The sequence below is a fragment of the Chiroxiphia lanceolata genome, chromosome Z, assembly GCF_009829145.1.
Source record: "Chiroxiphia lanceolata isolate bChiLan1 chromosome Z, bChiLan1.pri, whole genome shotgun sequence".
NCBI classification, from domain to species: Eukaryota; Metazoa; Chordata; class Aves; order Passeriformes; family Pipridae; genus Chiroxiphia; species Chiroxiphia lanceolata.
Window position 1 is genome coordinate 53,789,974 of NC_045671.1, and position 13,281 is coordinate 53,803,254.

The 13,281-nt window shown below is 37.3% G+C and overlaps 1 protein-coding gene across 2 annotated transcripts in view; it reads right to left on the minus strand.

Annotated features, from left to right (window-relative positions):
- The window catches only part of RORB (RAR related orphan receptor B), a 147,422-nt gene that overhangs the window by 36,629 nt on the left and 97,512 nt on the right, over nt 1-13,281 (minus strand). For both annotated transcript variants that reach the window (XM_032675966.1, XM_032675967.1), the window contains exons 2-3: nt 5,379-5,464; nt 840-981 (exon numbers count right to left, since the gene is read on the minus strand). In XM_032675966.1, coding sequence (XP_032531857.1) covers nt 840-981; nt 5,379-5,464 — 228 coding nt within the window. The remainder of the gene's footprint in view (nt 1-839; nt 982-5,378; nt 5,465-13,281) is intronic.

The window sequence follows — 13,281 nt, forward strand, 5'->3', positions numbered from 1 at the left end:
TTCTTATATTTTCTGACTATTTAAAACGTGCCTGTAAGCTGGAAATCCCCTGCATGAGGAGTGGTGGCTGGGGGAAGAAAATTGTGGGCAGTCTTGCCAAAGCCTCCCACTACCTGCAGCTTTGTTGTGATGCACATTCTCAGATGCAATCTTGGCTCATCACACCACAGCTTGGAAGGTGGACCAGAGCTCTTCAAGGACCATAGGATCCTGAGATGGGATACACTGTTGAGCTTTCCTCTGGCAAAGGGTCCATTTTCAGCGCCTAATTAGGAAATGTTTCCTTTATAGACCCAGACAGGGACAGGAGGCAGTGTGAAGGTAAAAGAAAGGTTGGGTTTTTTTCCACTCCAAAATATTTGGTTAAGTGCTCTGAATAAAACAAACAGAAAGCTCTAATGCTATCAAGGTGTAAATTTCTGTTTAACTGCCCAGTTACTGGCATAGACCCTCAGAGATCTCAAGGAAAGGTATGCTTTCACACAACAATATTTAATGTCAAAAACAATGTTAATGTTTAATATAATGCTTAATATAAACCCACCTCTCCAGAGCTGACCTATCTGTGCTTTGTGCTTTTGACCAAAATCACATATTTCACTTCTGATTCCTTCTGTTTCAAACTAATACTGCTCTCCATTTTGTGATTTCCCCACCCCTTCCATGAAATTAGCCTCTTTTGTTAACAAAAGGGAAAAGATCATCTCACAGTGCATGCACTACAAAGCAAGAAGCTTCTCCTTTCTGTTTTTGCAGAAATCTACAGGGAATTTAAATAAGTCAGAAGTGAAGAAGAGTTTCAAAGGGCTTAGGTATGAAGCACAAATTTTACTCCTTACCATCTCGAGACATTCCCAGGGCAAGGCATTTCTGCAGTCGGCAGTGTTGGCAACGATTTCTGTTGGTTCTGTCAATTAAACAGTTTCTCTGTCTTGGACAGGAGTAGGATGCATTGTTCTGCTGACTCCTCCTAAAGAATCCCTTGGGTGCAAGGAGAGATCAACTATTACCATGAGCATATATGTGAGTGTGCGCACACATACATCCACAGACACACACATACACACACACACACACAGAACCATGCAAATGGCTACAATAAATTTATTTAGTGCAATGTTGCTCATGCTGTGGCTTTGCAGGTATGGTGGCCTTGCACAGTGAAATTAAATAACATTTGCTTATAAGGAGAATTTTGCTTATTTTGTAAAGAATGTAATTCTACTTTGTTAAAACTCAAACAATAATGTTACAAAGTGCATTTTTATTGTGCAATACTGATCATGTATCATCTAACACTTGGTCCTAATAGAGGAAAAGCTTGTCAGCATTTGTAAAGAGATGAATTAAATGTACTTGTTTTGAATATTTTCTTCCTTTAATGAAGAGACTGGTAATAACTGTCACTGGGTACAAACAGCATTAGAAGCTGAAGTCTGCTCTTCAGTTTAACCTGGAAAATGTTGATCTGATCTGGAGGGGCTATACCCTTCAAGAATGAAAAGTAATTCAAATTCAAGTTTCACAAAAGCACTAGGATATAATGACTGTATCAAGTAAAGACAACACACAAAGGAGAAAGTCACACCTTTAGATACTATCATGAGAAAGTAACGACACTTTCCATTTCAATAGAATATAGCATTATCCATTTTATCTTTTAAAAAAATGTGTATTCTATCTCCTAGGAGGTTTTTCTGGCTAGTTGTGGGTTATTTGGCTAGAGATCTGAGGGCTAGAGGGAAAGCATATATACCGAAGTCCTTACGAGCTCCTAGCTGCGAGGAGGTGCGCCACAAGCTGTGCTGAAAGGCACTGTTATGGTAGAATGGACATGAAATAGCAGAGGTGACAAGAGGAATGAAACCAGGGGGTGAGGATAAACAAAAGTAAATAAATCTATTTAAAAATAAAGAAATAATAAAAAAATAAAGGTCAGGAGGAGCTGTTATGTCCGGAGAGAAAAAAACAAAGAGAAGTTCCTTGATAAGTTTGACACCCTTAGATGCAAACAGTTGCAGGATGTGTGGTGGGAAAGCCGAAGGACAGCCTAGCCACTGCAGGAGACTATGAGGAGTAAAAGAGCAGTAATATCATTACTGGAGTTACACCAGCCATTGGAAGTGATACCAAAGTGGTTGTGTCTTTCTGGGCTGGTTTGCAAACACCACTGAATGGAGCCAGAAAGCAACTGCTGATTTCGTTTACCAGAAAAAAACAGTGTATCTCTGTACAGACTGACAGATGGTAATACTGAGCAATGGAATGAGAGTAGAGAGGTCAGGGCTTAATTCACTTGCTAACAGTTATACCCCAATTCTCATTCAAGTCCTGGCGAACCAAATGAGTGTGTTGTAGGGTGTCAGTAACAACAGGCGACAGGCATTGTGTTCCACCAAGGACACTGGCAGCACTAGTTCTTGAAGTCAAGCATACGGAGGCTCACTTGAACTGGTCTGAGCTTGTTTTACCAGTGATTATAGTATATGTAAAATCTAATTAAATTTTATGATTTGCACTTTTGAGAACATGGATGTCCTCTAGGGGAACTCTCAGAAAAATTCTGGTGGCAACTTCTCTGGTCTTGGCTGACCAAAACTTTCCTGAAATTGTGGAGGTGCATTTAATTTAAGGCTAAATGGATGCTAATAGCAGATATTTTTACTCTCTTTGTTGAACTTTACAGACAATTTTGGTTTTGACTTGTGAAGGGTATTCTGCTTCAACCATTTAGACTTTAGCAACATCTATGTCAATATGGATTTGAGAGAACAAATTAAATAAATGATGTTATAAAACCCCTCACAACCATTTAGCATTGACTGTGCCTTATTCTGCAGTGCTTTTTGTTCCCATTAATGCTGATCTCATCTCAGAAGAATCTGTTTGTTTCTTCTTTGCCCCTCTTAGGAAAAAAGGACCACATTATGTATCAAGGGTTACATAATAAAATTAATTTACAGCAGATAATTCATTTTTCTGAGGAGAATTTTGTGCTCTTTTTCTCCAGTATATGATCTAAATGTTCTCTTATAAAGTAGAGATAATCCTTTCATTTCATTTTCATGGAATCTTTATATAGCATTGGCTATATTTACTTAGAATAATTTCATTTTGCATGAAAAAAGAGGCAGCTCATTACTGAGGAGCTAAAGAGTTAAAGACAGATTTCCCAATGTTCCCAACACTGACAACAAGTCTTTCTGCATCGTGAACAAATCACTTCATCCACCACCCACAGTCAGTCTGAGAAAGGAAATGGCCATGTGAACTGCTTTCTAAATCATGACAAAAGAATGGTAGCAAGTACTTTGCTCTGGGGGATAGGCAGAAGAGAGGGTAAAAGGCTTCTCAGCAAAGAAGAAGCCACAGAAACAGATGGGATGGAAACTTATCTTCAGGTTTTACCATTTCAGTAAGGATATTGGCAGAGATGCAATTTTCCAGGTCCAGTAGGTTATTCAGCATATGCAGGCATGTACACAGAACAACAGTAATATTTATGATGATCCTTAAGCACTTATAATATGGATTTGCAGCACCATAGCTAATGTAGGGACACAGATTTTAAGGGTTTCCTGTTCCTTGAAATTTGTAGCACTGCCACTGGCAGCTTAATTCTTGGATGCCGTGTCCTGAAATGCTGCAGCTATCGAGTGCCTGGCTCAATGTGTGTGCATGCTTCTGGAGTGATTCTAGCCTATTTCTTCCACATAAGACCTCCATTCTTAATTATTTCAGATTTCTAACATATTCAGACAAAAGGAGCCAGAAATGACCAGTTACTAGTACGTGGGCTGAATGGTTTTTTAAATGCTGAGCATTTAAATGAAGAGCAGAGCTGCACTTCCTGAAACAGTGCTTACCTTAACAGGGAGCTCTGACAGTCTGAGATGGCTCCCAGTGGAACCGACCTGAAAACTGACATCTTTTTTTCACACAGGCTCACAAAACAAGATTAGACTAATTGATCTGATACTGCAAAACTGGCACAAAACCAATAGGGTTAAAACTGTCATAAGTGGAAGAGAAGCTCTTTATCTCAATAAGCATTCTATTCACAGAGCTGACTTGTATCATCTCCTCTTGAGGCACACACAAGGGCCAACATTAACCCTAATTACTTCTACAGAAGACTATACCCCTAACTGTTCTGTGGGCTCTGAGTGCTGAGAGATGTTCCTTTTCTGCTTGAAACAATTTTCTTCTGTAGCTTTTGTGCCAGCTTTGTAGTATCAGATCAATTAGTTTAATCCTGTTTCATGTTATCATAATAAGAAGATGCTTATTTCTAGTCTAGTGTCACAATAAGACAGTGACACACTGCAAATTGTTCTCCTTACAAGTGTTAATGTTCCTGAAAGAAATCTGAATTTTACTAGTTTATTGCTTCTCAATGTGTTGGCATTAAAATATTTCTTTTGCAAATGGGTGCACCCAAATTTTCAGATTTTTCAGATGTTCTAAAATTTTGTAAAGCACTAAGTAAGTACAGACTTGAGATTTCACTCTACAAATAGGCACCCATTTTCAAGTGGCCCAGTTTGTGTGCTTCCACATAGAAGCAATCAGAGATGCTGCCTCTCTATCTTTGCAACTTCATATTTACAATCAAAACTGAAATACTAACATGTAGTATGGAATTCTGGTTTTCCATGAATAATAATATAATCCCTCAGATAACAAAATCGCAGAGTATTTTTAAAGTCAAAAATTGAAGCCTTTTTTCTCTTGGCTTGTGGTCTGATTTGTGGTATTTGATCTAGTGCCTGAGATAATACGTTAATATGACTAAGCAGCATGGAACAGTTTTATGCGTCCCCACCCTTTTTTTTCTAAATCTCCAACTCCCAGCAATTGCCCTGCACTGAAGCCTATGCAAGAGAAGACAAAGGATCCTTTTACACTGCTCATACTGTAAGGAATTTTAACCTTTGGGGATTGCAATTTGGTCTGCAAAGAATGCAAAGGGGATAAACCAGGACCAAATTCACACCTGTAAGCTCTTAAGATGTTGACAGGAAATAATGTGCCAACTTTAATACTACATGGGTTGTATAGGAAACAAGATAAGAAATCCATCTCTCAAGCTGATTTCAGTTAGAACAGGTGTGACTTGCAGTTGCCAGCCTTGGTATCAGCACTTACACTGCATCAGATGTAGTTAATTCAAGTATCAAACAAGGAGGCAGCTCTTAAGTCTATCTGATAAAAAAGAAAGCATCTAATGAAACTAGGCATGAAACGCATCTCTATCAGCAGTAGGCTTTACAGTCTTTGGCACCACTTGCTTGAAAGCATGTAAGAGTGTATTATTGTACAGAGATGCCTGAGGCTAATGCAGATGCTGATGAGTATGCTGTTTTAAAATCTCATACCTTGCAGCCTTCACATGTGATGACTCCATAGTGTATTCCAGAGGATTTATCACCACAGATTTTGCATGGTATCACTTCAATTTGTGCTGAAAAAGAAAACAAGACAAATATTTTGAGTATACAACTCCATTTCTTTTTCTCTCAAATGAAAATCTTGAAAACTAGAGCTAGAGAGCAGATTACCAGGTCAACCCCCAACAATATAAAACTGCTTTGTATTGTATGTGTGTTTCTGAATGTTTTGGTGTGGCAAATTTGAAATGCTTCATGTTACGTAGTTTCTGCCATATCCTACAAAAATTCAAAAGTTTAAGATGTCTCACAATTAGTAAGTTTTTCCTCATATTCGCTTTTTAAAAAAATTCTTTTACTAGTTAATTTCATAATCATTTTTGCTAATAACAGTCATTAGACATCCTGAATAATAATCTAGATTGTCTTTTCTTACACATTTCCATTTTGATAAGGTAGAATTACATGGTATATTTTGATGCATTTTTCAAAAAAGTAAGAGGTGATGAAATTTTCACATCCTTCAGATTATGGCTTCAAGACATAAAGATACTAATACCACTGTCAGAGATGGTAGTAAGGTAAACTGCACAAGGTGAATGCTAGCATGCTTGGAAAGTCAAGCAACTATTCCCTTGGAACAGCATATCCCAAAAGAACCCAGGGAGAACGACTTTCATGGATGGCTAAAGAGACTTTAGTTCACCACCATGAGCTCAGTTTCCTGAGATGCTGTTTCTGATCAAGTACAAGGCAAGGCTTAGGCAAGCAAACCACTTTTCAAACTGTTCCTAATCCCATATAGAGGGAACTCCTTACAGAGAAGCATCTGTAGTTCTTTGGAAATGTTGCCAGGTTGATTCTGCTCAAAAATTCCTATGCCTTATCCCCACTGAGATAATAAAAATATTTAAACTGTGCCTCCAGGCACTGATGTTTTGAGAGGCTAGTTGGGTAACTGCTCTCAGATCTCTGCTTGAGAGTCATGGGGAGGGAGAAAGGCTTAGCTCTGGGACCACGCGCTGCTTTATGTTGACAAATTTCAAAGATGTCAATATCAGAGGCAGAACTGCAGTGAGAATGTGAGGAGATCTTGAGGAAAAGACAAGACAAGACAAAACACAACAAAAAAATGAAGGTACTTTTAATGTGACTTGCATATACCACTTGTAACTGATGGGAACAGAGAGAGAAGAATCAATCCTGTGACACTCATTGCATTCAGCACTGTAAGCAATCAATAATTTCATATATGACTTGCAATTATAATCTCCACCTTCATGGTAAGCATTTGTGGACTATGTCTCAAAATGCTAAGGCTCTGGGTTTCAGCTAATATGTAGACTTGTAAGTCATCAGTTGATTCAAACACTTACTCATAAATAACCATTCTATAAATTAGCAACTAAAGGATGTCTGGGAAATTGCTACTATTGCTCACAGCAAAGACAGCATCTTTAGAATACAGAAAGCATTTGAGTAAGTTTGGAAAAGTATTCTTTTCTACTGTCTTGTAACCATTTCTTTTTGTTCACAAAGCAGCAGAGCAACCTCAGAATGTTGAGTCATTGATTTTAAAGGCCAGATAAAAAATGAAGCAGTTGTATTCCCAGAAGCCTCTTGAGATACTGTAATTAACACCGAATGTACCATTTTTCTTTTGCAGATTTAATAATTGTCAGAGGCTACTACACCTTTTGAACATTCCATCTTTGTTTATGCAATTTTATGTTCTTTTTCTTCTTTCTTTCATGTATTACACCAACAAACAGTTTAGCGACCAATATTTCCAACTCTCTTTATAGCTATTATAAAGTAAGCAGCTTTCTTCTGAATTTCTCACAAATCTAAAATGCATTGACTAAGTACCACTTCTGAATATTGAGGCACAATAGGAATGAATGAACAATAGTGGAGTTGCCACAATGATAACTTTCAGCAGCACAGGAATAGAACTTATTTTCTCTGAATGTATTAAACATGAGGAAGGAATAAGTGCAAAACTACTTAGCTCCACTTTGAAGGTCTTTCCACTTGCCTTCTTACCTACCAACTCTAATAAAATGAGTAAGAATAATGGTTCCTGCCTCTTTTCAAGCCAAACTCGAGTCTATTAGTTCAATTTTTCAATAAGCACATTAAGATGTGAGATAAGAACCTGCAAAACCACCATCGCCCTGATGTCTAAAAAAACATTTACAATGTTTGGATACATGCTGCATTGTGACTGCTCCCTATCACCAGCTGTAGCTTCTTTCCTCAGCACCACAGGGTCATCTCTCTGCAGTATTCATCTCTTATTTTACACTTAAGTTGAAAGTTCTTTAAGGCTGTGAACTATCTCCAGTTTTACATGACACTATACAAATTATAATGCCACAATGGAGATTGATTAATTCTATATGATCAGTAATAATAATCCACAGATGACAGGAGAACCACCTGGAACCTAATTCATTCTCTCAGGATAACAAGAAGTAGGGTGGAATTCTATCAAGGAAGCAAATACAAGGTCTTATCACACATTTGAAATGAACACTTGGATAAGAACAAATATGTCATTAAAAACATCTTCAAACCAAGTACACTGAGATGCTTTTTCTTTCTCTCTCTCTTTTTTTTTTTTTTTTAACCATCAAAAAGCTTACTCATGGTTAAAAAATTTATTATCCTAAAAGGAGGAAAATAATCAGGTTACAAAAGTTGTTATATTGGTGAAATTAGGAATGAATCTGTAACTGAAACTGTCACTGTTAATTTTCTGAATTCCTCTTGAAAGAAAGGTAAGAGTCAACAAGGCAGCTAATGTGTCTGATGTGTATTTGTGGGGATTGTCACTCATGTATATATTGTCTAACAGGAAAAAACAAACCTCAAATTTTATATAATTTCTGTTTTATAGCTGAGGAACTTCAGTTGGGAGAGATATGATTATAATCTCCCAGACCTGTAGCTTTTGTTTAAGGGGGAAAAAAGACTTGAGCTTTCAATATTTAGTTCTTGATCAAAAGAGGCTACCAAAGCATGATGGACGTGAACTTTGAAGAGGAAGTCCTCTGTATAATTTGTTGATCCAGGGGGGATTGCACTTCGAAACATTGAGGCTAATCAGAGAACTGACAGAGAAAAAAGACATTTGCTTCACTCCTATCATCGTTTAGTTGGAGTTCTCCAAAAAATGCTAGATTGGCCCAGTTCACTTCCAGGTTTCTACACCTTAGTGATTTCAAAGTAAGTCTATTCGGCATTTTTATTTACTTGCCAACTCTACCTTTTTTATCCTGACCTCGGTAAGACATGCTTTTTTCCTCGCACATTACTGTCAATAGAAATTTCCACTTTGAGTTAGACTGCCAGCTAGATCTTGCTATCCCCTTTGCTGCTGGATTAGATGTTCTGTGGTTTCGCAGCAAGACTTCAGGTGCTTTGTATTTAGTAACCTGAAAATACACAGCTGAGGATACTAGTTATGTTTACAGACTCTTGTCAAATGTCATGCAGTGAGACCTATACTGTTAGTAATATCTCTGCAAGTTAATTAATGCCACATAATTAATTAGTGTGTCTGTAGACACATTTGCTGTCTACATACCCCAAATGAGCCAAATGAGCCATTACAGTAAGCAAATATGGTGCAATTCTCCCAGGAAAGTAATGTTTTCATAAAATCTTGGCACTTTTGGACAGTGATACATTAAACTCTGACAGTGAGTCTGGACTCAGACTTTGTTAGAGCAACAAAGACTCTCTGCATGTACAGCAAAGTTGACGATTCCCAAATATGCCAGTCCTACACCTCATGAGTAAAGATGTACAAATTTCCAAGGAGAAGTTCTTGTATATCTTTATGTCTCATGGGTCAAGCATATTAGATGTGATCTGTATGTGATATGTAAAAACTTGTCATAAATTTCAAGGTAAGTGAAGTTTGATATTGAGAAATCTGACAGATCATGGCTCAAAATAGAAGTGGGACAGATTACTGCTAAAAAAGAATGTTTCTTGCATAAATACATGCAATTGTCATGTGTGATTTCTTTCACGGTCTCACACTCTTAGTGCAAGTTTTTTTAGTTTACAATCACTGTCACTTGGAAGGTTACTTGGTGATATGTTTTCTTTTCTCTTTCCTCTTTTATGATTTTCCTGTGAGGGGAAAAATAAACAAACCAAACCAAAACCAAACCAAACACTCACCCCACAAAACAAAATAAACCCCAGACCACAAAACCACCAAAAATCTGAATTGTATATTTACTCTTCTTACAGATCAACTCTGTCTCTTATTGCACAGCTATTCTAAAGACTATTGGAAAAAAGTATTTTAAAACCTGAAGTTTTTTTCATGAAAAGTCTTTATGTAGTTACTCTGTGCATCCTTATTGTGTGCATTTAAAATTTACTGAAAGATAAAAACTTAGAAATATGCATGATGATGTCTGTAGACTGACTAGAAGTTTTAAAATTACATGCTACATATTAGCCTTTCTGCATATCAAGAAATATGCTTATGTAGATACATACTGCACTGTAGATACATACTTTGAAGATATCTTGCATGAGCTAAAGGTAATCTCCAAATCACTCATACTATCTGACCTTTTTGTATCTTATTATTACACAGTAGTTTCAGAACAAGTCTGGAAAGAATGGTATGCACAGATTACTTTCCCTTACAGAGAAGGTGAAATTATAAAGAAAAAAATGAGCACAGTATAACAACCTTTTCCCATCATGATACAAACCAAAATAAGAAAAAATGTTTCATTCAAATACTGTTTCTTTCCTTTCCAAAGTGTAACTACAATGAATTAATGGAGTAGTGCTATTTAACAATTTTTGAAAAGTAAAAAGTTGTTATGCTTGTGATGGTCCAAGAATATAGATGACATTTTCAGATAGATGTAATATCTTTTATTAGACCAAGGGATACGTTAGTTTTAAAAGAAATGCTTTTGGACCCCTAGCTTTTCTATCACACCTTAGATAGGAGCAAAGGACTTCAAGCTTAAAACAAGTTAAAGATAATTGCTCCAAGGTGAATTTCACTATGCTAATCAACTAGAAGAGCTGCAAGATTTGCAAGGCTGGAAGATTCTCCGTGAAGAAAAGGTAGCCGTAAGCAAAAGAACCACAAGAGTCTGAAAAGCAGTGAGATAAGGATATATTTTGGATCACAAGTATTTTTTTATTTCCTGTGGAACTGATAATTTCAATTTATTAAAACCACCTGTGAATTAACAGAAAATCTGGATTTTCATGGGATTACTACAAGACAGTGGTGGTGATGCAGTTTCCTGGACTCCAGGTAGATACAGTGCAGCTTTTTTGCCAAAAATTTCAGCGCAGCACTAAATGAAACACTGAAAGGTTAGGAACCTGCCAAAGGTGCAGAAATTGCTACCTAGCGGCTTGTTTGTTTCTTTAATTTGGATAAGGCAGAGTGGCTGAAGTGCATAAGAAGCACAAGTGTTTAAGGCTGTCCTGGACTTTTTCAGGATGGTTCACAGGCAAGGACGACAGCAGAAGTGAAACAGAACTGCCTGTATCCTCTGCTGGGCAGTGATGACTAACACAAAGTACAACCCACTGCCCAGATCCAAAAAGACAGAATTCAGGTTCCCTTGTCAGAAGCTATGGCTCAAATCTTGATCCCTGAAAGGCTGTGCTCAAAGAGGTCAGGAAGTGTCAAAGGATCAGTAAACTTTGACAGCTCACCTAGCACTCTGTAAATCTGTATAAAATTATTTTCGTTGTCTCTCATAATGGAATTCTCTATATTAATCTATGAATACTTTTCCCTAGTAATTCAAATTAATGGAAGTTATGTGTGTAACTGCAAAGGATGGTGCTATAGTAAAACAAGTTGTGACACATCAAAAACATGTTAGTCTGATGATTTGGGCTGAATAGATAAGTTAAATTAGAGTTATCTAATAAAAGTATCAAGGCCTTGTCCTGGGCCCCACAAAGAGTTCAGAAACTTGCCTTATTCACAGGGAAAGATTATAATAAAAATTATAATAAAAAGGGAATATACAGGGAAAGTTTATAATAAATGCTGTACAGTTCCTACTTCCCTCAAAGACTCAAGCTGCTGATACTACACACTTTCCCTAAAGAGATTATTATGGTAATCCCAAATATACTACTGAAGTTATCTTATATTTGAGCTCATCAGATCCAATGTTCTGCAAATAATCTCCAGCAGCTTTAGCTAGTGTTTACGTAAGCTGGTCAGGATGGCTGAGTACCGATGACCATGTTTTCTGGCATATGCAAAGGTCTTTCCTATGAAAATTACACTTAGTATTTACCCTGCCAAAGTGTTTGTCATAATTTGTGGATGTTTCATTTCAAATGTTTTACTAAATATCAGGCATTTAGCAGGACAAATTGTACTTACTCAGAGAGCTAATTTTTTTTTCCCTTATGGATAAATGAACTAATGAACTTGGCAAAGGAAAAGCCCGGATATCATGATAAATATTTCCAGTCCATTTTACCTGTTGAAGCTGGCTGAAATGGTTATAGAGTACTCTTAGTGACACTCTTATAGTACACTTAGTGGTAACTCTTTATGTTAGATATGCATAGATTTCTGCTGTACAGTTACAAAGCCAAACAGCACAGAGAAAGGTGTGGCAGGAACATGCTGTGAATACCTCCTCTTTTCAAGGCTGTGGGATCAACATGAGCTTATCTTTCCCCTCACCCAGCCAAGAGTTACTGCTTGCTGGAGTGGGATGGAAATGAACTTAAAACTTACTTCATCTTGCAGTGGAAGGACGGTGTAGTGGTTATTCTTAGCTCCATCTGTGGCAGCATCCTCTTCTCCAGCTCTTTGCTATAGGATCGGAGCTGCAGCACACTGACAATCTTTCAATGTTTTCCTTCCACCCTACCTGCACGGTTTTGTTTGAATGTCCACAGTTTCCTGTACTTCCAGTAACACTCCAACCCAGAATTCTATGCCATGCAAAATTTTGAAGGGGAATGAGGACTGTTGCACTGTTCAGGACTCCTCACAGAACCAGCTGACATGGATGAATTTGAATATTCATGACACAGTTGTCACTGAACCGAGCCTGAAGCCAGCCTCTGGAACCAGAGGCTTGAAGTATAATCCTATTTAATTCCCCTTCTACAAATGTTTATTTTCTGAGCAGCTTCTCAAGCACTTGCTACAAAGGGATGATAAAGGCTGCACCAACACCTGAGATGGAGAGCTAAGAAACAGCATCATCATGTGGGATGGGTGTTAATATATCCTCAGCTTCTCCCAAATATTACATCCACAGCATGAATTTTCATCACTCACTGTAGCAAGTAAATATCACAATTATTACATTTCAGGAAATCCAGTCTTGGGAGATTTCATTCCTCCAATACTGAAAATTAATCACAAAAGGTAGCCTAGCATCAACCAGTGAAGAAGTGTATACACCGAGTCACCTGAACATGTACATTTAATTACAGAAAAGATAAAGGACTTTCAGGAAGACCTACACATGGAATATCAAGCACCACAGAATGTGGACTATGAAAAAGATGTGGAAATGGCATAACAGGGGAGTACAAAGGGTTATTTTGCACATCGAGAAGGAAAATTCTTGTCAATTCCTGCTTTTTTCTCCTCCTGACCCTCAACACTCCTTTTTTGTGGAATTATTCTAATTTCTGGAATTTCTATACAAATTTATTTCTCCGTTACAATTAAAAATGCTTCATTATATTGTTTTCTGACTACCTAATGCAAGATATCTTCAGAAAAATTTTAGGTGGTTTGACTAATGCAGTCATATACTTCGATTAATAATACTTGGGTGAACCACAGGGCATGATGCAACTTAAAAACACAAAGCATTTTACATACAAACACGTAAAATAT